This window comes from Oncorhynchus nerka, linkage group LG22 (assembly GCF_034236695.1).
Source record: "Oncorhynchus nerka isolate Pitt River linkage group LG22, Oner_Uvic_2.0, whole genome shotgun sequence".
Classification (NCBI taxonomy): domain Eukaryota; kingdom Metazoa; phylum Chordata; class Actinopteri; order Salmoniformes; family Salmonidae; genus Oncorhynchus; species Oncorhynchus nerka.
In genome coordinates this window covers 23561879-23586370 of record NC_088417.1, presented here as the reverse complement: position 1 = coordinate 23586370, position 24492 = coordinate 23561879, and the positions used below count along the sequence as shown (strand labels likewise).

The window sequence follows — 24492 nt, the reverse complement described above, 5'->3', positions numbered from 1 at the left end:
CAAATGCCGACCGTATTACCTCCCAATATAATTATCTTTGGTTATAGTCACAGTACAGAGACAAAGTGGAGTTGCAATTCAATGGTTCAGTCATGAGACGTATGTGGCAGGGTCTACAGACAATCACGGACTAAAAAGGGAAAACCTGCCACGTCCCGGACACCGACGTCTTGCTTCCAGACAAGCTAAACAACTTCTTTGCCCGCTTTGAGGATAACACAGTGCCACCGACGCGGCCCGCTACCAAAGACTGTGGGCTCTCCTTCTCCGTGGCCGTGAGTAAGACATTTAAAACGTGTTAACCCTCACAAGGTTGCCGGCCCAGGCGGCATCGCTAGCCGGATCCTCAGAGCACGCGCAAACCAGCTGGCTAGAATGTTTACGGACATATTCATTATTTCCCTATCCCAGTCTGCTGTCCCCACTTGCTTCAATATGTCCACCATTGTTCCTGTACCCAAGAAAGCAAAGGTAACTGAACTAAATGGACTATTGCCCCATAGCACTCACTTCTGTCATCATGAAGTGCTTTGAGAGAATAGTCAAGGAGCATATCACCTCTACCATACCGGAGACCCTAGACCCTCTTCAATTTGCTTACCACCCTCATAGATCCACAGACGATGCAATCGCCATCGCACTGCCCTATCCCATCTGGACAAGAGGAATACCTCACTGACTATAGCTCAGCATTCAACACCATTGTACCCTCCAAGCTCGGGGCCCAGGATCTGAACCTTGCACTGTGCAACTAGGTCCTGGACTTCCTAATGGGCCACCCCTAGGTGGTGAATGTCAGGAATTGTGAAAAACTGAGTTTAAATGTATTTGACTAAGGTGCATCTACACTTTCGACTTCAACTGCATATGACCAATAACATTTGATTTGATCTAGTCATATCTACTGTATATCTCTCTATGGGTTTGTGAGCATTGAAACACTACAGTGTACAATATACCCTCCATCCAACGATATGCCCCATCCCAGCTAAAAGCTCCATGTCCCTGTGTACGTACCAGTGTTGCTCAGTAGCCCATACAGTAGGGGTCTGCAACTGGCGGCCCGTGGGGCACAACTGGCCCGTGAGTGATATATTTTGGCCCACCAACATAACATAAGACATAAGCGATCGTGTCTCAATGTAATCAAGGTATGATGAAATTATTGTATTTTCAAATACAATCTCTTATTGGGCTTAGTTGGTTAATTCGCAATGTACAAATTATTCTAATTATGTCCGGGCCATCCTCTCCGACAAAAATCGTTCCGAGGGTGAATCTAGTTGCCTATCCCTGCCATACAGTGTAGTTCTAGTGAGACATACTGTATCTCTGTGGTCCTATGTGGCAGCCAGACCATAATCCTGTCATATGAAGTTTAAAGTCTTGTCCTTCAAGGTCCAATCTTACCACCTTCTCAATCACGCCACCGCCATCAAGGACACAGAGGAAGTGACGCGTTCCAGGGAACCACGCTGTCACAGTACAGCCTCACTCAGACAGTTTGTTTACATGATGATCTGCACTCTGATTGTAGGAAAAGTCCAAGGTCACCAAGGTGGGTGCTAGACATTGGGGATGCATGGGTGCGTCCGAAATGGGATCACACTCCTTATATAGTGCACTACTTTTGACCAGGGCCCATAAGGAATAGGGTGCCATTTGGGAAAGACCCCAAGTTTGTCAGAATGACCCTCACCTAAACAGGAAGTCTCGATCTCTATGGCGACAACCAAAGAACAGCCAGGTCTCACCAAACTCTGCCTCCGGGTTTTCCTCCCTCTCCTTCTCCCTGAAAGACAAAAAAGGAGAAAATAAATAAATACACAAGAGAGCTCAAAGCCCAATCAATAAAAACACAGAGAGAGAAGACGGGACAGTCCTTGCTCACAACAGAGGTTAAATGGAGCAGTGACACTGCTGTATCTATATCTCTACAACACCAATAGAGTAGAGTGCCACAATTACCTAATGCATGGATGGGAATGACACAGTACAGAGGGGACACGAAAAGTACACGCTAAAAAAAGATGGATCACACTCCACAATGCATGAAAATGAAAACAAGAACTTGAGTAGGCCGGCACCCGTATGTGTCAGTGTTTTCCACAAATAAATAGAGTATCCAGCCAAATACTAAAAAATAGCCAGCCAGGTGTCTGACTACATTTTCTGCCTAAGGAGCTCCATTTTGGTGTCACCTGGTACATTTAATGGCTTGATTCCATCCAAAACACAGTGAAATTATTGAATCCTTTATTGAGTTTACCTCACAAATTGAAACAATGTGTGGCAGTATTGTGTAGGAAGACATGACTTTACAATTTAGATTACTGAAAATGTATGAATTCAGTTTATTGTTAGATGGTTTGGATATCGTCTAGGTCAAGGCCTATATGCTCGGGGCCTGGTTTCCTGATAGCGATGAAAGGTTAACGTGAGCGATTCCCTACAACGGTAGAAGATGTAACATGCGTTTCCCTAAACACCACGCAGAAAGCATGTGTCGGATATGGATACAGCGCTGCTCTCCGACCAAATTTCTCCATTCAAATCGTACCTTAACATTAGAATTATAACCTATAATAATGCACTCAATCACAGATTTATTTGGCACATGACCACGCACGTTGTTACACATCATGAAATATACTGAGGCAAAAATGACAGAGTGTAGCCTACAAATAGAACATTACATGTAATTACAATATATTTGAAATATATCGGCCTATGTAGCCTACAGGCGTACCGTATTCACATTTTTATGCCGTCATCTCGGTTGTTATTTCATTTTTGATCCTTCGCTTCAAATGCAAAGACATTGGTAACTGTGTATTTGTAGTGAACTTCGTTCCCAAGTTATCGGCGGTCACAGAGGGACTGATAAACAGCTTGATTATACGGTGCCTTCAGAAGGTCTTCATAACCCTGGACTTATTCCACACCGTTGTTACAACCGGAATTCAAAATGGATTACGGAGATATTTTTCTCACCCATCTACACACAGTACCCCATAATGACAAAGTGGAAACATGTTTTTAGAAATGTTTGCAAATGTACTGAAAATGAAATACAGACACTCATTTACATAAGTATTCTCACCCAAGTCAATACATGTTAAAATGACCTTTGGCAGTGATTTCAGCTGTGAGTTGTTCTGACTAAGTCTCTTAAGAGCTTTGTACACCTGGATTGTACAATATTTGCACATTATTCTTTTAAGAGGAAATCCTTTGGTTTACTTGTCCCAATAAGATATAATAGACATATAAGCAAGTTGCATGATTTATGAATGGCAAAGCGATCAGACAGGGCAGCCAGGGCTCGTACCCTGGGGCTCTCAACCTCCAGGGGGCCCCTAACCAATTGTTGTTGTTTTTTGAGTTGTGGGTCCCCTGGAAGTTGGTGTCTCAGGAACCTAAATGCAGTAGTCCGGCCGTGGAAGGGATATAGGAGATAGACTTTGTGTAGTCAGTTCGACACCCTTTTATAAACTAGTCAACTTACTGTTTAGGTGTCAAAGCACTGTAAAATAGCCTACTATACGCCATGACTTCATGTGGCTGGCTACGTGAAACACGCGAAAGAAAATAAATTAATGTGCCAGAAAACAATAATTAGGCTAAGTACGACTCATCGTTACCACTTACATTACATGGGACATTCACGAGCATCATGCTTTCTCCCTCTTCCGTGGATATTTTTTGGACTGCAGCAGACTGGGTTTCCCCCTATCACCGCTCGGTTTGTGACTGACAGGCAGCCTATCCTATCACCGCTCGCTTTGTGACTGACAGGCAGCCTATCATATCACCGCTCGCTTTGTGACTGACAGGCAGCCTATCCTATCACCGCTCGCTTTGTGACTGACAGGAAGCCTATCCTATCACCGCTCGCTTTGTGACTGACAGGAAGCCTATCCTATCACCGCTCGCTTTGTGACTGACAGGCAGCCTATCCTATCAATAGATCGCTAAAAGATGCATATCGTTCATTCTAGTGGGAGAGGGCACTATGGACTAGCGAATTGAACCTTTTAAATTAAAGGAAACCTAGTTAATACGAGGTGGAAAAAGTAACCGTCTGAAAATGATTGTAACCGTCTGATTAGCTGACGGCCAGCGCGAATGGAAAAAACTGGTGTGTGTGTGTGTGTGTGTCTAAATCTCCCCACTGAACGTAAGCCCCGCTTCTATAAAAGTGATTACTCCTGTGGCCAACAAGTCTGGCAGGGCTTCCAGAATCCTTTGCACCGAGTTGGCACAAAGACACAAAACACTGAGGCGGTGTGATGCTATCTACACTGCACACCTGCTGGGCACACACACACACACACAAAACCTTTACTAACGCATCAGTCATCTGGCCATCTAAAAAGGTCAAGCGCCATCACCATGCCCCATCTGGGCAGAGAGAGCGGTGACAAGAGAACAACTATTCAGAAAGAACTAGAGAAGAAAAGCTGGAAGAAGGATGGGATGGAGTTCTCATCTCTTTGTGGAGAGCTGCAGTAGTCAGAGGCCCTCAGGGATAAGATGTTACTTCCTGGGTTTAATACCTAACCCATTCACATCCACAGAATGAGTCATTGTGAGGGGACTGACTGACGTCACATTTCTCATTTCCTAAAGCGGTGTGAATTGAAACTCGCTCTGGATGACAATGACAATGTTTTGTAGGAAAAGGACTGGTAATTCACAAGCAAAGTACAGTCGATAGCTTTTCAGAAGACCCCTGATATGACATAGGCCTTTTCTCTGTCCTAGCATTCGGACTCCTGAGTCTGGTTCAATAGGTCCACAGACAACGCAATCGCAATCACACTGCCCTAACCCATCTGGACAAGAGGAATACCTATGTAAAAATGCTGTTCATTGACTACAGCTAAGCATTTAACACCATAGTACCTTTCAAACTCGTCATTAAGCTCGAGATCCTGGGTCACGACCCCGCCCTGTGCAACTGGGTCCTGGACTTTCTGACGGGCCGCCCCCAGGTGGTGAGGGTAGGAAACAACATCTCCACCCCGCTGATCCTCAACACTGGGGTCCCACAAGGGTGTGTTCTCAGCCCTCTCCTGTACTCCCTGTTCACCCACGACTGCGTGGCCATGCAAGCCTCCAACACAATCCTCAAGTTTTCAGAGGACTCTACAGTGGTAGACTTGATTACCAACAACGACAAGACGGCCTACAGGGGGAGGTGAGGGCGGTGTCAGGAAAATGTGTGGTGTCAGAAAAATAACCTCACACTCAATGTCAACAAAACAAAGGAGATGATTGTGGATTCAGGAAACAGCAAGAGGGAGCACCCCCCTATCCACATCGACGGGACAGTAGTGGAGAAGGTGGAAAGTTAGGTTCCTCGGCTTACACATCACGGACAAACTGAAATGTTCCACCCACACAGACAGCACCTTAGGAGGTTGAAGAAATTTTGCTTGTCACCAAAAACACTCAAACTTTTACAGATGCACAATCGAGAGCACCCTGTCGGGCTGTATCACCACCTGGTACAGCAACTGCTCCGCCCACAACTGTAAGTCTTTCCAGAGGGTAGTGAGGTCTGCACAACACAACCCGGGGCAAACTACCTGCCCTCCAGGACACAGGAAGAACAAAAAGATCATCAAGGCACAACAACAACCACCCGAGCCACTGCCTGTTCACCCCGCTATCATCCAGAAGGCGAGGTCAGTACAGGTGCATCAAAGCTGGGACAGAGAGACTGAAAAACAGCTTCTTAAGGCCATCAGACTGTTAAACAGCCATCAATAACATTGAGTGGCTGCTGCCAACATACTGACTCAAATCTCAAGCCACTTTAATAATTAAAAATTGGATGTCACTTTAAACAATGCCACTTTATATAATGTTTACATACCCTACATTATTCATCTCATTACTATATACTGTACTCTATACTATCTACTGCATCTTGCCTATGCTGCACGGCCATCACTCATCCATATATATAGATAATCTTATTCATTCCTTTACACTTGTGTGTGTATAAGGTAGTTGTTGTGATTGTTAGATTACTTGTTAGATATTACAGCACGGTCAGAACTAGAAGCACAAGCATTTCGCTACACTCGCATTAACATCTGCTAACCATGTGCATGTAACCAATAAAATTTGATTTGGAGATGTGGAGAACCTTGACTGGACAAGGTTTCTGAATGCTCCGATTCTGAGCATTCCAATAAGTCTCATGAAGCCTCCCTTGGGTAAGCAGACCAAACAAGTGACATCATCCACTATTGTCAATCTGCAATTCCTGACCAAACAAGTGACATCATCCACTATTGTCAATCTGCAATTCCTGAGTAAAAGTCAGTAAACTAATTTAACTGGGCTCGTCTTCTCTTCCCTCTAGGCCTCGCCTCGCTCACCTCTCCACACAAGGAGCAAAATCAATAGGAAAAACATGGCTTCCAATTCTATCACATCTCTGCCCAGAACACAGGCCCCGAGGGAAGCAGCATCACAATATTACAGCCAGACACTCCATTTTGGGTCCAAATAAGGCAGTTGCCTCTCAGATGAACAGGAAGCAGGGGAAACTGTGATTCAGCAGGAGGTCTCCTCTGCCCTTTTTCATGTTCAATGGGGTTTGATGCTCTGCGTAAGACGGTGTTGAGAGATTTAAGAGACTGTGATAAAATGTACCTGTACGCGATGATTCCAGGAAGTGCCACTAAGCTATGATTACTGATGTTTAACATGCCCTATTTTGAACGCATTCAGCTGAATATGGCAAACCTATGGAGAGCAGTTTACAATAACAAAAACTCTACCTGTCATCTGATGAACAACCTCAAATAATAATGTCAATCAGACCACTTGTTGCACTGATGAATGAAAACAGCATGCTACCCTAACTGTTTAAGATTTGTAACAACCCAGCCTGATCCTCAGGTAAGGTCATCCTGCTCCATTACTCATCCTTAAGCTCAGACATGGCTAATCAATATCAGACAGCCGGAGGTCTCCAGATCCCACTGAGACAGTTATGACCCTTCAACCGCTCCCTCTCTCTTTTGCTTCCGTGGTTACAAAGTGGCACAAAGTACTTTTCAAAACATCCATTGATTGACAGAGGCAGACAGAATGAGGGAAGGGGGAGGGGAGAGGGAGCGACAGAGAAAAGAGGAAGAATTGAAGTGTCCCCATGCTGTTTTTGTTGCTTAAAGGAGGCACCTTCAGGTTTTGTTGGTGATAAAGCATCCTGCTGTCAAAATGAACATTGTTATCTCTTATCAAAGCACAGCATCTGGGGTAAACGCCTTGTTTGGAATCTTAATTCGGGTACTGTACAAAGCTTTCCTCGTGACACGTTTTACAATCTGCCAGAACCATGGCAGGGGACATAGAGGTGAAGAAGGAGAAAGAGTGAAGGAGAGAGAGCGGAGAAAGACAAGCAGACTACTAGAGAAAGAGAGCAAGACAGGCAGAGAGGGGTGGGGGGCATGAAGAGACGAGGGAGAGAAAATATGAGAGAAGAGAGACAGGTACACTGAAAGATCGGTTTGCCCCAGCGTCTTCCTCGCCTTCCAGCAGTGAAAAGCTTTATATAGAGAAAAGGACCGTCTATGGAGGAGCACAAAGGAGAGAAAAGCACTGTCAGACTGCACTTAAGAGGCGAGAAGCCACCCTTCTACAGCAAATCATCAGGGCTTACTGAAAGTTGCTATGTACCATCACTACCATGTATGTTACTGATTGGTGTTATTGTAGACATTAAACATTTTCAGAATGCTATAGAGTGGAATATCCCAGTTATATCAATCAGATTTGAAAGAAGGTACATCATGTAACTTGATAGCTATGTAATCTGAAAAACCTTTCACATGTAAGAGGACGCTTAATGTAAGATTCCTTGGGCATATGAGCAGATCCCACTGATGGCTTGCCTCTGAAGCTAAGCAGGGTTGGTCCTGGTTGGTCCATGGATGAGAGACAAAATGCTGCTGGAAATGGTGTTGGAGAGCCAGTAGAAGGCACTCTTTCCTCTGGTCTAAAAAAGATCCCAATGCCCCAGGGCAGTGATTGGGGACATTGCCCTGTGTAGGGTGCCGTCTTTCAGACGGAAAGTTAAACGGAAATGGATGTCCTGACTCTTTGTGGTCACTAAAGATCCCATGGCACTTATCGTAAGAGTAGGGGTGTTAACCCTGGTGTCCTGGCTAAATTCCCTATCTGTTCCTCATACCATCATAGCCACCTAATCATTCCAAATTGGCTCATTCCTCCTCCCACCTTTCCCCCGTAACTATTAACCAGGTTGTTGCTGTAAATTATGTGTTCTCACTCAACTTACCTGGTACAATAAGGGTTCAATAAATAAACAATGACATTCCACACAAAACCAACATTGAATTTGCAGTCCCACACTACACTAAAGAAGCCTACTAAGAAAAATAGAGAAACACACACTGGAGAGCATCTTTTCTCCAGATGGGACATTGCTAGTTTCTTCTTGGTCAAGGCTAAAGCCTGGGATGTGCCAAGAAACATTGATTTATTTAGTTGGTGGCAAGAAAATGGAAAAGCTTTAACATGAACTAATACACTGAACAGCAGGAAGTGATGTCACTGAACGTTGTATGAGAGAACACTCCCCATCACGACCTTGACATTTGCGGTAGCCGGACTAGCAACATAAGTCATTCATCAACCACACACACACGTTGGCGTAGTTGGTGGGTGGCATGTGACCGTGTCATAGTAGGTGTTAGACATTCATCAGTCCTGTAGAGGTGGTGTCCTGCAGGTGCAGACAACAGACAGCTCTCCCCACTGAGAAACATCAGTCACCTTCTAGAACATTCATCAAAATGCAGTCCCAACACAAACACACCAGCCATTAACCACCAACACAGCGTCACCTTAATACACCCACACACACACGATTAACCACCAAACAGCATCACCTCAGAATACTTGCACACACGCGCACACGCCAGTGAATACCAAACAGTGTCACTCGGAAGACATCACAGAAACAAGACAACTGGAGCTGACTGGTAAACAGCTGAGTTGTCAGGAACTGTCAAGTCACTGTCTGAATCATTGAGGTATAAAAGAACAGTCTGGATGAAACATTCAGGCCAGCAAAGTGTTTCAATATGGAAACAACTTTATTTGTACTGTCACAATGACAAGCGATACTGGGTATTCTAGGTGGATAAAAAATAATCAAACCGGATATAACTTTATTTAGGCAGTCATAATAACATGTTAGTAGGATGTTGGTGTAAGTAAGGTTATTGTCATGCAAAACACTACCGGTCTCATTGTAATTGACCCCCAATTACCATAAACACATACAAGCTGCAGAGGTGTGCCTTTGGAACATCGACATTTCAAAAAGTTGAATAAATCAATTTAATATACACCATCACGATAAATCTATTTATTTTAGGCAGACAAGATACGCTTATAAGTCCCGTGCCATTATATGGTTTTATAGTAAGACGACGACAATTGAACTTAACTGAATAAAATATCAATTATATTTTTCTCATTCCGGAGCGAGTGCAACTATGAAGTGGCTATGTTGAGCGTAAAAGTGACCATTTGAAACGGGTCTACGCTAGATTTAGAGTTATTTGGCAACTTTAGTTGTGAATAAAATAAACCTTAAAATGTCTTAGAAATCTAAACATATATGGGCTGCATGATGCGTCTATAGGCTATTGATGATTTGATAAAACCCCAAAAAATGCGTTCCTGTTCTCTCCTCGAGGAAGGGTATCATATTTTCACTATTCTCAATTTATACTTGTCTTTACTAATATGACAAATTTGTTTCGATTTAGAATTGCCCATTATCATACAAACAAGAACAGGGGCAGGGGGGAAAAAGACACGTCATCCATATGTACTCGAATATTGAATGGAGACCACATACCCGCTGGTTCGTTTTTCAGGCTATTCCGGTTATTTCACTCCACGCATCAACCACTTAACAGAGCATGCAGCCTCTCGCTGGGCGACAGGTGATATTCGCCCCCAAACTCTGTATGCCAGGGGCTCTCCAGCCCTGTGGCGGCATTTAGCCAGTACTCTGTATGCCAGGGGCTCTCCAGCCCTGTGGCGGCATTTAGCCAGTACTCTGTATGCCAGGGGCTCACCAGCCCTGTGGCGGCATTTAGCCAGTACTCTGTATGCCAGGGGCTCTCCAGCCCTGTGGCGGCATTTAGCCAGTACTCTGTATGCCAGGGGCTCTCCAGCCCTGTGGCGGCATTTAGCCAGTACTCTGTATGCCAGGGCTCTCCAGCCCTGTGGCGGCATTTAGCCAGTACTCTGTATGCCAGGGCTCTCCAGCCCTGTGGCGGCATTTAGCCAGTACTCTGTATGCCAGGGGCTCTCCAGCCCTGTGGCGGCATTTAGCCAGTACTCTGTATGCCAGGGGCTCTCCAGCCCTGTGGCGGCATTTAGCCAGTACTCTGTATGCCAGGGGCTCTCCAGCCCTGTGGCGGCATTTAGCCAGTACTCTGTATGCCAGGGGCTCTCCAGCCCTGTGGCGGCATTTAGCCAGTACTCTGTATGCCAGGGGCTCTCCAGCCCTGTGGCGGCATTTAGCCAGTACTCTGTATGCCAGGGGCTCTCAGCCCTGTGGCGGCATTTAGCCAGTACTCTGTATGCCAGGGGCTCTCCAGCCCTGTGGCGGCATTTAGCCAGTACTCTGTATGCCAGGGCTCTCCAGCCCTGTGGCGGCATTTAGCAGTTCTATGCCAGTACCCTGTGGCGGCATGCCAGGGGCTCTCCAGCCCTGTGGCGGCATTTAGCCAGTACTCTGTATGCCAGGGGCTCTCCAGCCCTGTGGCGGCATTTAGCCAGTACTCTGTATGCCAGGGGCTCTCCAGCCCTGTGGTGGCATTTAGCCAGTACTCTGTATGCCAGGGGCTCTCCAGCCCTGTGGCGGCATTTAGCCAGTACTCTGTATGCCAGGGGCTCTCCAGCCCTGTGGCGGCATTTAGCCAGTACTCTGTATGCCAGGGGCTCTCCAGCCCTGTGGCGGCATTTAGCCAGTACTCTGTATGCCAGGGGCTCTCCAGCCCTGTGGCGGCATTTAGCCAGTACTCTGTATGCCAGGGGCTCTCCAGCCCTGTGGCGGCATTTAGCCAGTGCTTCATTTGGAAAAACCTAGTGAAATCTGTTTGGGAACATAAATAGTAACATGTATTCACAACTAAACCTATATCATTAAACTGTTGACAGCCCCTCTTTCTGCATAAAGGAGAGGAGATGGAAACGCATGGTGGTAAGATATGTCGCTAAAAGGTCATGTGTCAGCCTTTTAATTATGAAATCCCCTATTACTAGGCTATTCAAAATCTAATACACTAGCCATCCCGCACAATCAATGAACCAGCATAGGCCTATGCATACGCATAAACTTTCATATGTATATAGGTGTTTTGAATGAATCATCACCGTAGAAAGCCCTGCCCATTTCATTGTTTTAAGCTTTGAAACAACATCCATAACGACCATGTTTTCCACTCAGTTTCAACCTGTTGTTGAACCTCTTCTTTTCAAATTGATCAATTGCAGTGAAGTGAGTTTTAAAAAGGACAATACTGTTTGATGATAAGTGTTTGATGTGATTTTCCATTGCATTTGCATTGCTGTCAGAGGCGTTAGATGGACAACAGAGCCCTGAGTACCAGGGCATTAGGACCTGATGGAGGGACAGTGGAGCCCTGAGTACCAGGGCATTAGGACCTGATGGAGGGACAGTAGCGCCCTGAGTACCAGGGCATTAGGACCTGATGGAGGGACAGTAGAGCCCTGAGTACCAGGGCATTAGGACCTGATGGAAGGACAGTAGAGCCCTGAGTACCAGGGCATTAGGACCTGATGGAGGGACAGTAGAGCCCTGAGTACCAGGCCATTAGGACCTGATGGAAGGACAGTAGAGCCCTGAGTACCAGGGCATTAGGACCTAATGGAGGGACAGTAGCGCCCTGAGTACCAGGGCATTAGGACCTGATGGAGGGACAGTAGAGCCCTGAGTACCAGAGCATTAGGACCTGATGGAGGGACAGTAGTGCCCTGACTACCAGGCCATTAGGACCTGATGGAGGGACAGTAGAGCCCTGAGTACCAGGGCATTAGGACCTGATGGAGAGACAGTAGCGCCCTGAGTACCAGGGCATTAGGACCTGATGGAGGGACAGTAGAGCCCTGAGTACCAGGGCATTAGGACCTGATGGAGGGACAGTAGCGCCCTGAGTACCAGGGCATTAGGACCTGATGGAGGGACAGTAGAGCCCTGAGTACCAGGGCATTAGGACCTGATGGAGGGACAGTAGTGCCCTGAGTACCAGGCCATTAGGACCTGATGGAGGGACAGTAGTGCCCTGAGTACCAGGCCATTAGAACCTGATGGTCATTAGTGAGTTGGGTACTAACAACATGTCCAGAGTACATACTAGGAGGTTACCGTGACTCAACGATCATGTGGAATTTTACTGCAGTGACTGCAGGTGTGGCGGTAATACAGTCACGGCAACAGCCCTGGCAACAGCCCTGGCAACAGCCCTGGGTCTAAGATGATGTTAGTAGGCTTTTGGTGATGTTAGTAAGCTTAGCTACTCCAAATGACTCACAAAGTTAATCTTGTCAAATTACACCAAGCAGCACCTTTTACAAGCCATTATTTATGTATTCCATCATTGTTAACAGCTGGTCTTTTACAAGACACGCGCACGCACGCACACACACACACACACACACACACACACACACACACACACACACACACACACACAGGTCAATATTGCTTTTACACCACCACAGTAATCACCAGCTATGATTTACATTAATGGCACACGAACGGTCTACTGGTCCCTTTACATTCAAATCAATACGTCTCCTTCGGCCAGTTTGACCCATAACTGACCCAGAACTGTTCATTAGAGTCATAAACACCAGACAGACTGCAGCTCTGGAATGGCTTGACTTATTACCTCAGTGGAATGTTGCCCTTAGGCACAGATCTAGGATCAGCTTACCTTCTCAAAATCATGACCTTAACCTTTAGGGGTAGAATGCAAAGCTGACCTTCGATCAGCATTTAGAGGCCAGGCAATTTCCTCCTACAGGTAGTTTAAGTGAAGTAGAAGTGTTAATCACAGCAATGTCTGCAATATTACTACCACCATTAAACCACCATCCAAGACATATTGGAAAGAGAGTGTTGTGAATCTTTGAGGGGATCTATTGTAAATGATTATGGAGATTAATGCAAAAACTTGATTAACTACCTCTTGACATCACAGTTAACACTTGATTTGATGACACACTCGTCAACGCTGAAACACTTCCTATTGCATCATGGTTGTTATAGCAACCTGGTGATTAACATATTTATGTTCTTGACCAGTGCACACTCAGAGAGTAAGCTTCACAAGAAATTTGTCATCAAAACATAAACAACACACCAATTCCACTAATCAGACAAACAAGCATCACTTATAACAGAAGAGTACCCTGGAAGTGTTAGTATGAATCCTCCATCTTTGAGGACAGTACCTTTGTTGTAGGAAACCAATGAAGGGCGCGACGCCAGTGCCTGGTCCAATCATGATGAGGGGTTTTGAGAGGTCAGAGGGCAGGCGGAAGGAGCAGTTCTCACGCAGACTCACAAAGACCTGGGGTCAAACGTAAAAAAGTGTTATGGTGTGTCACACGTGCACGCACACACAGGTTACTCCTCTACTCACCTTAGGGAGGGTCGGGGTGCTGGAGGGCTGAGCCTTCCTAGGGTTCAACAGAATGGGATTGACGAGGTCAGAGAGCCAACCAGTACACAGGCCCTGCCTCCCCGTGGGTCTCCAAGTGCATGCTGGGAACTCTATGACGTTGAACACAAAGTGCAGCTGACCTGGATGTCTGAAACTGGAGCTGAAGGAGAGAGGGAGGGAAAGGGGAGAGAGCGGAAGGCAAAGTGAATGGGGTTATAGCAAGGCGAGTGTGATTTATTTTTAGAATGCATTGTTTTGAATTATAATGACCCAACCGAAGCCGGGCGGGTTGTCCGCTTTGACGCCTCGCTCAATTATAACGTGTCTCTATTTTTTGCATTTTATCGCTGGCAAACAAAACTATAAAAATGTCATTATTCCTTTTTCCAAGCTCATTTAAATGGGAAGATGTAGCTACGGGTTGAGGCTTTACCATACATGCTAAATTAGACCAATTCATCCACTTACAGAAACATCGCTAGCAGCAAAGATGATTGGAAATATGCTGCTAGCATACAGTCACTGCTCTGCCTGTCCTTACCACCCGCCTGGCTCCGCCCGCCCCTTTTGGTGAGTCTTTCACTTTCCTGTACAATCTTGTTGTAACAATAAAGGGAAAAAGTATTTGCCCCCTTTCTGATTTACTCTATTTTTGCATATTTCGCAAAAGTTGAGAAATTTAGAAAGGGTACAAATACTTTTTCACAGCAACTATAAGTGGATTTGAGTAATTTAGCAGATGCTGTGGCTGAGTGTATACCATAGCAAGGAAGTAAGAGTCCTGTTGGTGCACCACTCATTAGGCTATGGAAATAAGTGTGAAAGTTAATGTGATACCTCATTAGATACTGTAGATGTGCTACAATAGGTAGATGAAATAGGGGATGCTATACTCTACATTGAAGAGAGTAAACAAGCCTTTGGTTCTCATCCACAAACACTAACTGTACCCTCTTTCTTTAATATTCACCTCTTTCTCCCTCTTTCGCTGATTCCTCTCCATCTAGTGGATTGCTCTCTCCCTCTCACATTTTGATTTCTCTTCCTCCCTCTCCCTCAATCTTTCTTCCCCCTCTCTGATTTTCAGTCTTCCCATTCTGCAGGTCTCTGGGGACCTCTATTGACCACAGCATCAACGATGCAGCCTCCTAATGCTCCAGCTGCATCTGATCGACTACAGTCCTCCCACCAAAGCACGCACACACCGTAAAAAAAGAAACACAGCTTCAGACAAACAACTAATGAGCATAGGAAACCAGTGTTGACATGTTTAAAATGGTACTAATGGACAGTAATGTAAGTGATAATGTAATGGTTTCCCACTCTCATTTGTTGTGTGTGTGTGTGTGTGCGTGCGTGTGTGCGTGTGTGTGTGTATCTGAATACTTGTTAGTCTCGTGGAAAGGAAACAAAACACAAAGCCGATGTAACTTGTTTTAGGAAAACAGCCCTAATGTTGGAAAACAAAACATCATTATGTTGTCATCCAGAGTCACATTTATTTATTTTCCAAACGATAGCACATCATATTTTACATATAGCAGGTTTGTAAAGGACCAAGGAGTCGATGTTGTGTTTTTATATTGCAATACTGGCATCGTCCCGGCTATAGGATACACATTCTGCTATTGACCTGAACCTCTATGGTGAACAGCAGTTGGCCTTCACAACAGACCAACATCCACATGACTACATTCAATGTGAATTCACCCATTTTAGGTTTGTTTGATTTGGGTCACAAAATGAAGAAGCAAAGTATGCGCCTGGGTTAAACATTAGGAAAACTATGAAACACTGTAGGAACTACGAGACCAGCTTACCTTGCCGCTGAGTACGGTCTTGGTTGCAGTTTTGGCAAATGTTCTGAAAGAAAGAGGAAAACAACTGGTGGAAGCATATTCCCTCTGATGTTTCCTTCATATCCCTATCCCTGTCTGATGTTTCCATCATATCCCTATCCCTGTCTGATGTTTCCGTCATATCCCTATCCCTGTCTGATGTTTCCTTCATATCCCTATCCCTGTCTGATGTTTCCGTCATATCCCTGTCTGATGTTTCCATCATATCCCTATCCCTGTCTGATGTTTCCATCATATCCCTGTCTGATGTTTCCTTCATATCCCTATCCCTGTCTGATGTTTCCATCATATCCCTATCCCTGTCTGATGTTTCCGTCATATCCCTATCCCTGTCTGATGTTTCCATCATATACCTGTCTGATGTTTCCTTCATATCCCTATCCCTGTCTGATGTTTCCATCATATCCCTATCCCTGTCTGATGTTTCCGTCATATCCCTGTCTGATGTTTCCATCATATCCCTATCCCTGTCTGATGTTTCCATCATATCCCTATCCCTGTCTGATGTTTCCATCATATCCCTATCCCTGTCTGATGTTTCCATCATATCCCTATCCCTGTCTGATGTTTCCATCATATCCCTATCCCTGTCTGATGTTTCCGTCATATCCCTGTCTGATGTTTCCATCATATCCCTATCCCTGTCTGATGTTTCCATCATATCCCTATCTGATGTTTCCATCATATCCCTATCCCTGTCTGATGTTTCCGTCATATCCCTATCCCTGTCTGATGTTTCCATCATATCCCTATCCCTGTCTGATGTTTCCGTCATATCCCTATCCCTGTCTGATGTTTCCGTCATATCCATATCCCTGTCTGATGTTTCCATCATATCATATCCCTATCCCTGTCTGATGTTTCCGTCATATCCCTATCCCTGTCTGATGTTACCATCATATCCCTGTCTGATGTATCCATCTAGATCCATATCCCTTGTCTGATGTTTCCATCTAGATCATTAACCCTGTTGGATGTTTATATCTACACTAAAGGTCAAAAGTTTTAGAACACCTACTCATTCAACGGTTGTTCTTTATTTTGACTATTTTCTACATTGTAGAATAATATTAAAAACATCAAAATGATGAAATAACACATATGGAATCATGTAGTAACCATTTTTTTATTTTATTATATAATATATTTTATATTTGAGATTCTTCAAATAGCCACCCTTTGCCTTGATGACAGCTTTGCACATTCATGGCATTCTCTCAACCATCTTCACCTGGAATGTTTTTCCAAAAGTCTTTAAGTAGTTCCCACATAAGCTGAGCACTTGTTGGCTGCTTTTCCTTCACTCTGCGGTCCAACTCATCCCGAACCATCTCAATTTGGTGGAGGCCAGGTCATCTGATGCAGCATTCAATCACTCTCCTTCTTGGTAAAATAGCCCTTACACAGCTTGGAGGTGTGTTGGGTCATTGTCCTGTTGAAAAACAAATGACAGTCCTACTAAGCACAAACCAGATGGGATGGCGTATTGCTGCAGAATGCTGCGGTAGCCATGCTGGTTAAGTGTGCCTTGAATTCGAAATAAATCACAGACAGTGTCACCAGCAAAGCACCCCCACACCATAACACCTCCTCCATACTTTACGATGGGAAAAACACATGCAGAGATCATCCGTTCACCCACACTGCATCTCACAAAGACAGCGGTTGAACCAAACATTTCCAATTTGGACTCCAGATCAAAAGACACCGGTCTAATGTCCATTGCTCGTGTTTCTTGGCCCAAGCAAGTCTCTTCTTCTTATTGGTGTCCTTTAGTAGTGGCTTCTTTGCAGTAATTCGACCATGAATTGCTGCAGTCTCCCCTGAACAGATGATGTTGAGATGTGTCTGTTACTTGAACTCTGTGAAGCATTTATTTGGGCTGCAATTTCTGAGGCTGGTAACTCTAATGAACTTGTCCTCTGCAGCAGAGGTAACTCTGGGTCTTCCTTTCCTGTGGGGGTCCTTATGAGAGCCAGTTTCATAATAGCGCTTGATGGGTTTTGCGACTGCACTTGAAACGTAACGTTTTTGAATTGTTCCATATTGACTGACCTTCATGTCTTAAAGTAATGATGGACTGTCATTTCAAATCAAATTTTATAAGTCACATGCGCCGAATACAACAGTGAATATTATAGTGAAATGCTTACTTACGAGACCCTAACCAACAATGCAGTTTCAAAAAAATACGGAAAGAATAAGAGACAAAAGTAACATGTAATTAAACAGCAGCAGTAAAATAACAATAGGGAGACTATATACAGGGGTGTAATGACAGAATCAATGTTACAGGGGCAACGGTTAGTTGAGGTAGTATGTACATAGAGGTAGAGTTATTAAAGTGACTATGCATAGATGACAACAGAGAGTAGCAGTGGTGTAAAGAGAGGGAGAGGGGCAATGCAAATAGTATGGGTAGCCATTTGACTAGATGTTCAGGAGTCTTATGGCTTGGGGTTTAGAAGCCTCTTGGACCTGGACTTGGCGCTCCGGTACCGCTTGCCGTGCGGTAGCAGAGAGAACAGTCTATGACTAGGGTAGCTGGGGTCTTTGACAATTTTTAGGGCCTTCCTCTGACACCGCCTGGTATAGAGGTGCTGGATGGCAGGAAGCTTGGCCCCAGTGATGTACTGGGCTGTACACACTACCCTCTGTAGTGTGTCGGAGGCCAAGCAGTTGCCATACCAGGCAGTGATGCAACCAGGATGCTCTCGATGGTGCAGCTGTAAAACTTTTTGAGGATCTGAGGACCCATGCCAAATCTTTTCAGTCTCCTGAGGGGGAATAGGTTTTGTCGTGCCCTCTTCACAACTGTCTTGGTTTGCTTGGACCATGTTAGTTTGTTTGTGATGTGGACACCAAGGAACTTGAAGCTCTCACTGCAGGAACGTCGATGAGAATGGGGGCATGCTCGGTCCTCCTTTTCTTGTAGTCCACAATCATCTCCTTTGTCTTGATCACGTTGAGGGAGAGGTTGTTGTCCTGGCACCACATGGCCAGGTCTCTGATCTCCTCCCTATAGGCTGTCTCATTTAGTAAAACGGATTTAAGTTACCCTGCATTAAAGTCCCTGGCTACTAGGAGTGTCGCCTCTGGGTGAGAGTTTTCCTGTTTGATTATGGCAGAATACAGCTCATTCAGTGCTGTCTTAGTGCCAGTCTCTGACTGTGGTGATATGTAAACAGCTACGAAAAATAGATGAAAACTCATGATAAGCTGTAGACCACACTACCTCAGGTGAGCAATAGTTCGAGACTTCCTTAGATTTCGAAGACCAGCTGTTGTTTACAAAAATACATAGTCCGCCGCCCCTTGCCTTACCAGTCGCCGCTGTTCTATCCTGCCGGTACATCGTATAACCAGCCAGCTGTATGTTGATATTGTCATTGTTCAGCCACGACTCCGTGAAGCAAAAGATGTTACAGTTTTAATATCCCGTTGGTAGTTTAATCTTCCTCGTAACTCTGCGATTTTATTCTCCAAAGATTGCACGTTTGCTAGCAGAATGGAGGGAAGTGGGGGTTTATTCGATCGCCTACGAATTCTCAGAAGGCAGCCCGCCCTTCGGCGCCTCTTTCTCCGACTCCTCTTCACGCAGATCACAGGGATCGAGGCCGGTTCCGGAGGAAGCAGTACATCCTTCGCGTCGGACTCTGCTAGTCCGTGGTGACTAATTTTAGTCTTGATGTCTAGAAGATCTTTTCAGTCATAAGAGACGGTAGCGGCAACATTATGTACAAAATAAGTACAAAAATAACAAACAATGCAAATAAACTAACAAAAAAACAATGGGCTGGGGCACGTAAAACGTCTGCCTTCTTCTCCGGCGCCATCTTACACTTTGCTTATTTGAGCTGTTCTTGCCATAATATGGACTTGGTATTTTACCAAATAGGGCTATCTTCTGTAAACCCCCCTACCTTGTCACAACACAACTGATTGGCTCAAATGCATTAAGGAAGAAATTCCTCAAATTAACTTAAGGCACACCTGTTAATTTAAATGCATTCCAGGTGACTACCTCATGAAGCTGGTTGATAGAATGCCAAGAGTGTGCAAAGCTATCAAAGGCAAAGGGTGACTATTTGAAGAATCTCAAATAAAAAATATATTTTGATTTGTTTAACACTTTCTTTGTTACTACATGATTGGATATGTGTTATTTCATAGTTGTGATGTATTTTCTATTATTCTACAATGTAGAAAATAGTCCAGATAAAGCAAAAACGTTGAATGAGTAGGTGTTCTAAAACCTTTGACCGGTAGTGTATATCACTATCCCTGTCTGTTTCCATCTAGTTCACTAAGAATGGAGGAATGGGAGGAGGAAGCTATGTCCTATTTTCTCAGTGCACACACAGGTTTATTTTAGGGCATACTTCTGTATTCATTACATCTCAAAGTTATACACTTGTGAGATCCCTAGAGTGCAGATCTGGTGCCTGTGGGATGGAGCTAGTTAATGTCCACCTTATTTCAATGTCAGCTGTAAAGGTGCCCTCTTTTTGGGTCATTTGGTGTCTGGCCATGAGGCCTCTGAGGAATATGGTGCAGGAAAATAGTTTTGAGTTAAATTGTATACTAAAATTAGTAATATCAGTGGTTAGGGAAGGGTAAAATATTTCTCAGTTTTCATCTGCCAAAATACCCTCAAACCCACTCAAGTAGAGAGCGTAATTTACATTACACCATATGCACCAGCTCTATGAGTTCTGCCAAAAATGAAATGGTTTTCCCTTCAACCCTAAGGTAACCCAAACAGCTGGACAGAAAGAGGAGAGAGAGACAGTGTCAGAGAGACGCAGAGAGAGAAAGAATCAAATCAGCTGGACTAACTAAGCCCTTCTCTCTTCTACAGTAAACAACTCCGGGTGTATCACTGAGAAATGTGGTACCCAGCACCCCCTGGAACTGCTGGAATTATATCACTCCCTGCCATCCCCATTTCCTCAGTGACAGGTTTAACATGCCCATTAACAGTGTCATTCCCGTTCCGTTTGTTTACAGCTCGGCCATACCTCGGAGTTGACAGCTGACTTTCGATCAGTGACTATGACAACATGTCACAACTGGGGGACAATGTATACATCACTGGGAGAAGGAATCTGATGCATATCACAAGATATTCCTTTAATATTTTGTAGTAGTGTGAGAATTTTGACGCCATGAGTGACAGCTCATTTTTTGTTGTAAAAAAATCGAAACAAAATCTGTTCCTTCAGGTTTTTGGCCATTGCACAGGAGTCACAATGAGAAGGCATAACCCCAAAGTGGATAACTATTACAAATCAACTATTTATCCAACCGTTACATTCCACAGCATCTGTAGCTAGCGAATGATTAGGCGCAAAGCTTTTCAACTCACTCAGTGAAGCTAAATGGGGAGTGGCCAGTAAATGTGTTAACACAGACACTATCAGAGCAGTAGTGATCGTTAACCCCTGGCCTGCCCTGCCCTCCACAGCTCTGTAGCTCTGTCCCTGTAAAATGTAGGACAGTCAATGACAGGACCCCAGCAACAGCTGGTGGCCCCAAAACGCTTCCACCAGCACATTCTTCACCAGCCGTACTAATGTCCCCATTTACAAATGGCCAGATTTCTGCATTGCTCGGTTCCACTACTGGAAAGGTGCTGCAGTTAGCAAAAGGGCCCAAAATAACTTTGACATTGGATATTAAGCTGTGACACAGCTCTTTAGAGGGAGGACACTGCAAAGTACAAGTGCAAATAGGACAAATAACAGTTCCAAGCAAAGCATTTTTTATGAATATTAGATTGCATGTATTCTTCTGATATAAATGCCCTTTCCCATAGGCTAAAACAAAATCTACACAAGTCATCATCAGAGCATTCTTATTCTTGTGAACCACCAGTGCTTCCTGACTCACCATTTGGTCACCCCTGACATGGAGAACTGTTGGCTGCAGACAGTCTGGCATGAGAGACTATAATGCCAGACTGTCTGCAGCCAACAGTTCTCCATGTCAGGGGTGACCAAATGGTGAGTCAGGAAGCACTGGTGGTTCACAAGAATAAGAATATGCCATGTAAAAATCTCCTTTTTTTTAAATCACAGATAACAACTTGATTGAAGCAATGCAGAAACATTGGTTTGGTCATTTGGGATTCAGTCAAATGTATGAAAAACCCAAGTGGAGTAAAAAAAAAATGTTAAAAAAGGAAGAGTGAAGACGGGGAAAACACTATGTACAATTTGACTGAACCTGCATTTACTGAGGCTATACCGCCCTCTGCTGGATAGAGAAATAGCAGTACCTGCCTGTATTGGTGATCATTAGAAACTAGAGCCATGTTGTGTGACATGTAAATCAACGCACTCTGATTAGCTCAAACATTATGACTGACAGGAGAGGGAGTGAGTTCTGACCTATGAGAAGACTGAGAGGGGGTTGGCAGGCAGGAAAAGCCCTGAGCAGGTCCAATAGTCCGAGGCTGGGGTCTCTGACATAGAGGTTGTAGTCGGCTGATCCCTGTTTACTACACAGCTCCTGTAGTCTCCTCCTCTCGCCACTGTCTTCTGTACACTCTACCAGGGAACGAAGAAATGCCTGGAGGGGGGGGGAGAAAGTGAGAGAGAAAGATAGATTAAGCCTAATTCTAGACTAAAAATTATATATATATATATTTTTTAAATCGTTTTTCAGTCCAGGATTTCACTTAATCTGTGTCCAGAAAACCACCCCATACACACAATACAAAATAGATTTCACACAGTTACATCTGGCCTACTAGTCAGGTTGTTTCTGCATTCAACAATGTTACATTGTCACCTTGTCAAACAAGACAATGAAAAGTTGGCAGAGGCAGGCTGGCACCCAGGCTACATTCCTGCAGCCTACTGTACCTGCCAACCCTGCTACCGTAGGCGTCTGCCAAACATGCTCCATAGAAGCTAGACTAAAGAGAGTCTTTGTCCTACTGCAGTGCAGTAACCTTTCACAGTCAGGTTTGGGTTCTGAACTGGGTAGTTCAGGTATAGAGCGTGAAAGCAGAAGGGACCTTCTTAAGGACAGTCCTGAGCTCCAGACTCCAGGTGAGCATGTAGGTTAGAGTGCTGTTCTCTGGGATGTAGGAGGGGAGATGAGCAGCTGGAGGGGAAAAAACACAATCAACTTTATATCCATTACAGATGTGAGTAGTTACATGCAGTTTTATATAGTTTAAAATGTCATGACTAAATCGCAATGACACACGCATAAATATATATATTTAAATACGTGTGCGCGCGCACACACACACACACTTGAAGTCGGAGGTTTACATACACTTAGGTGGGAGTCATTAAAACTTGTTTTTCAACCACTCCACAAATAACTTGTTAACAAACTACAGTTTTAGCAAGTCAGTTAGGAGATCTACTTTGTGCATGTGTAACAGTTTAACTTTAGTCCGTCCCCTCGCCAATTCCCGGGCTCGAACAAGGGACCCTCTGCACACATCAACTGACACCCACGAAGCATCGTTACCCATCGCTCCACAAAAGCCGCGGCCCTTGCAGAGGGGAACCACTACTTCAAGGTCTCAAAGCGAGTGACGTCACCGATTGAAACGCTATTAGCGCGCACCATCGCTAACTAGCTAGCCATTTCACATCAGTTACACATGACACAAGTAATTTTTCCAACAATTGTTTACAGACAGATTATTTCACTATCACAATTCCAGTGGGTTAGAAGTTCACATACACTAAGTTGACTGTGCCTCTAAACAGCTTGGGAAATGTCAGAAAAGGACGTCATGGTTTTAGAAGCTTCTGATAGGCTAATTGACATCATTTGAGTCAAATGGAGGTGTACCTGTGGATGTATTTCAAGGCCTACCTTCAAACTCAGTGCCACTTTGCTTGACATCATGGGAAAATCAAAAGAAATCGGCCAAGACCTCAGAAAAAAAATTGTAGACCTCCACAAGTCCGGTTCATTCTTGGGAGCAATTTCCAAACGCCTGAAGGTACCATGTTCATCTGTACAAACAATAGTACGCAAGTATACACACCATGGGACCACGCAGCCGTCATACCGCTCAGGAAGGAGACGCGTTCTGTCTCCTAGAGATGAACGTACTTTGGTGCGAAAAGTGCAAATCTATCCCAGAACAACAGAAAAGGACCTTGTGAAGATGCTGGAGGAAACAGGTACAAAAGTATCTATATCCACAGTAAAACGAATCCTATATTGACATAACCTGAAAGGCCTCTAAGCAAAGAAGAAGCCACTGCTCCAAAACCGCCATAAAAAAAAGCCAGACTACGGTTTGCAACTGCACATGGGGACAAAGATTGTACTTTTGGACAAATGTCCTCTGGTCTGATGAAACAAAAAAAGAGAACTGTTTGGCCATAATGACTATCGTTATGTTGGGAGGAAAAAGGGAGAGGCTTGCAAGCCGAAGAACACCATCCCAATCGTGAAGCACAGAGGTGGCAGCATCACGTTGTGGGGGTGCTTTACTGCAGAAGGGACTGGTGCACTTCACAAAATAGATGGCGTCATGAGAAAGGAAAATTATGTGGATATATTGAAGCAACATCTCAAGACATCAGTCAGGAAGTTAAAGCTTGGTCGCAAATGGGTCTTACAAATGGACAATGACCTCAAGCATACTTCCAAAGTTGTGACAAAATGGCTTAAGGACAACAAAGTCAAGGTATTGGAGTGGCCATCACAAAGCCCTGACCTCAATCCTATAGAAAATGTGTGGGCAGAACTGAAAAGGTGTGTGCGAGCAAGAAGGCCTACAAACCTGACTCAGTTACACCAGCTCTGTCAGGAGGAATGGGCCAAAATTCACCCAACTTCGTGTGGGAAGCTTGTGGAAGGCTACCCAAAACGTTTGACCCAAATTAAAC

At 44.6% G+C, this 24492-nt stretch overlaps 1 protein-coding gene across 2 annotated transcripts in view; it reads right to left on the bottom strand.

Moving 5' to 3' along the window:
• mtrr (5-methyltetrahydrofolate-homocysteine methyltransferase reductase) overlaps positions 1–24492 on the bottom strand; it is a 36875-nt gene that overhangs the window by 5128 nt on the left and 7255 nt on the right. For both annotated transcript variants that reach the window (XM_029626546.2, XM_065007077.1), the window contains exons 7-12: positions 22644–22732; positions 22012–22192; positions 15581–15623; positions 13740–13920; positions 13549–13667; positions 1700–1792 (exon numbers count right to left, since the gene is read on the bottom strand). In XM_029626546.2, the coding sequence (XP_029482406.1) occupies positions 1700–1792; positions 13549–13667; positions 13740–13920; positions 15581–15623; positions 22012–22192; positions 22644–22732 (706 nt within the window). The remainder of the gene's footprint in view (positions 1–1699; positions 1793–13548; positions 13668–13739; positions 13921–15580; positions 15624–22011; positions 22193–22643; positions 22733–24492) is intronic.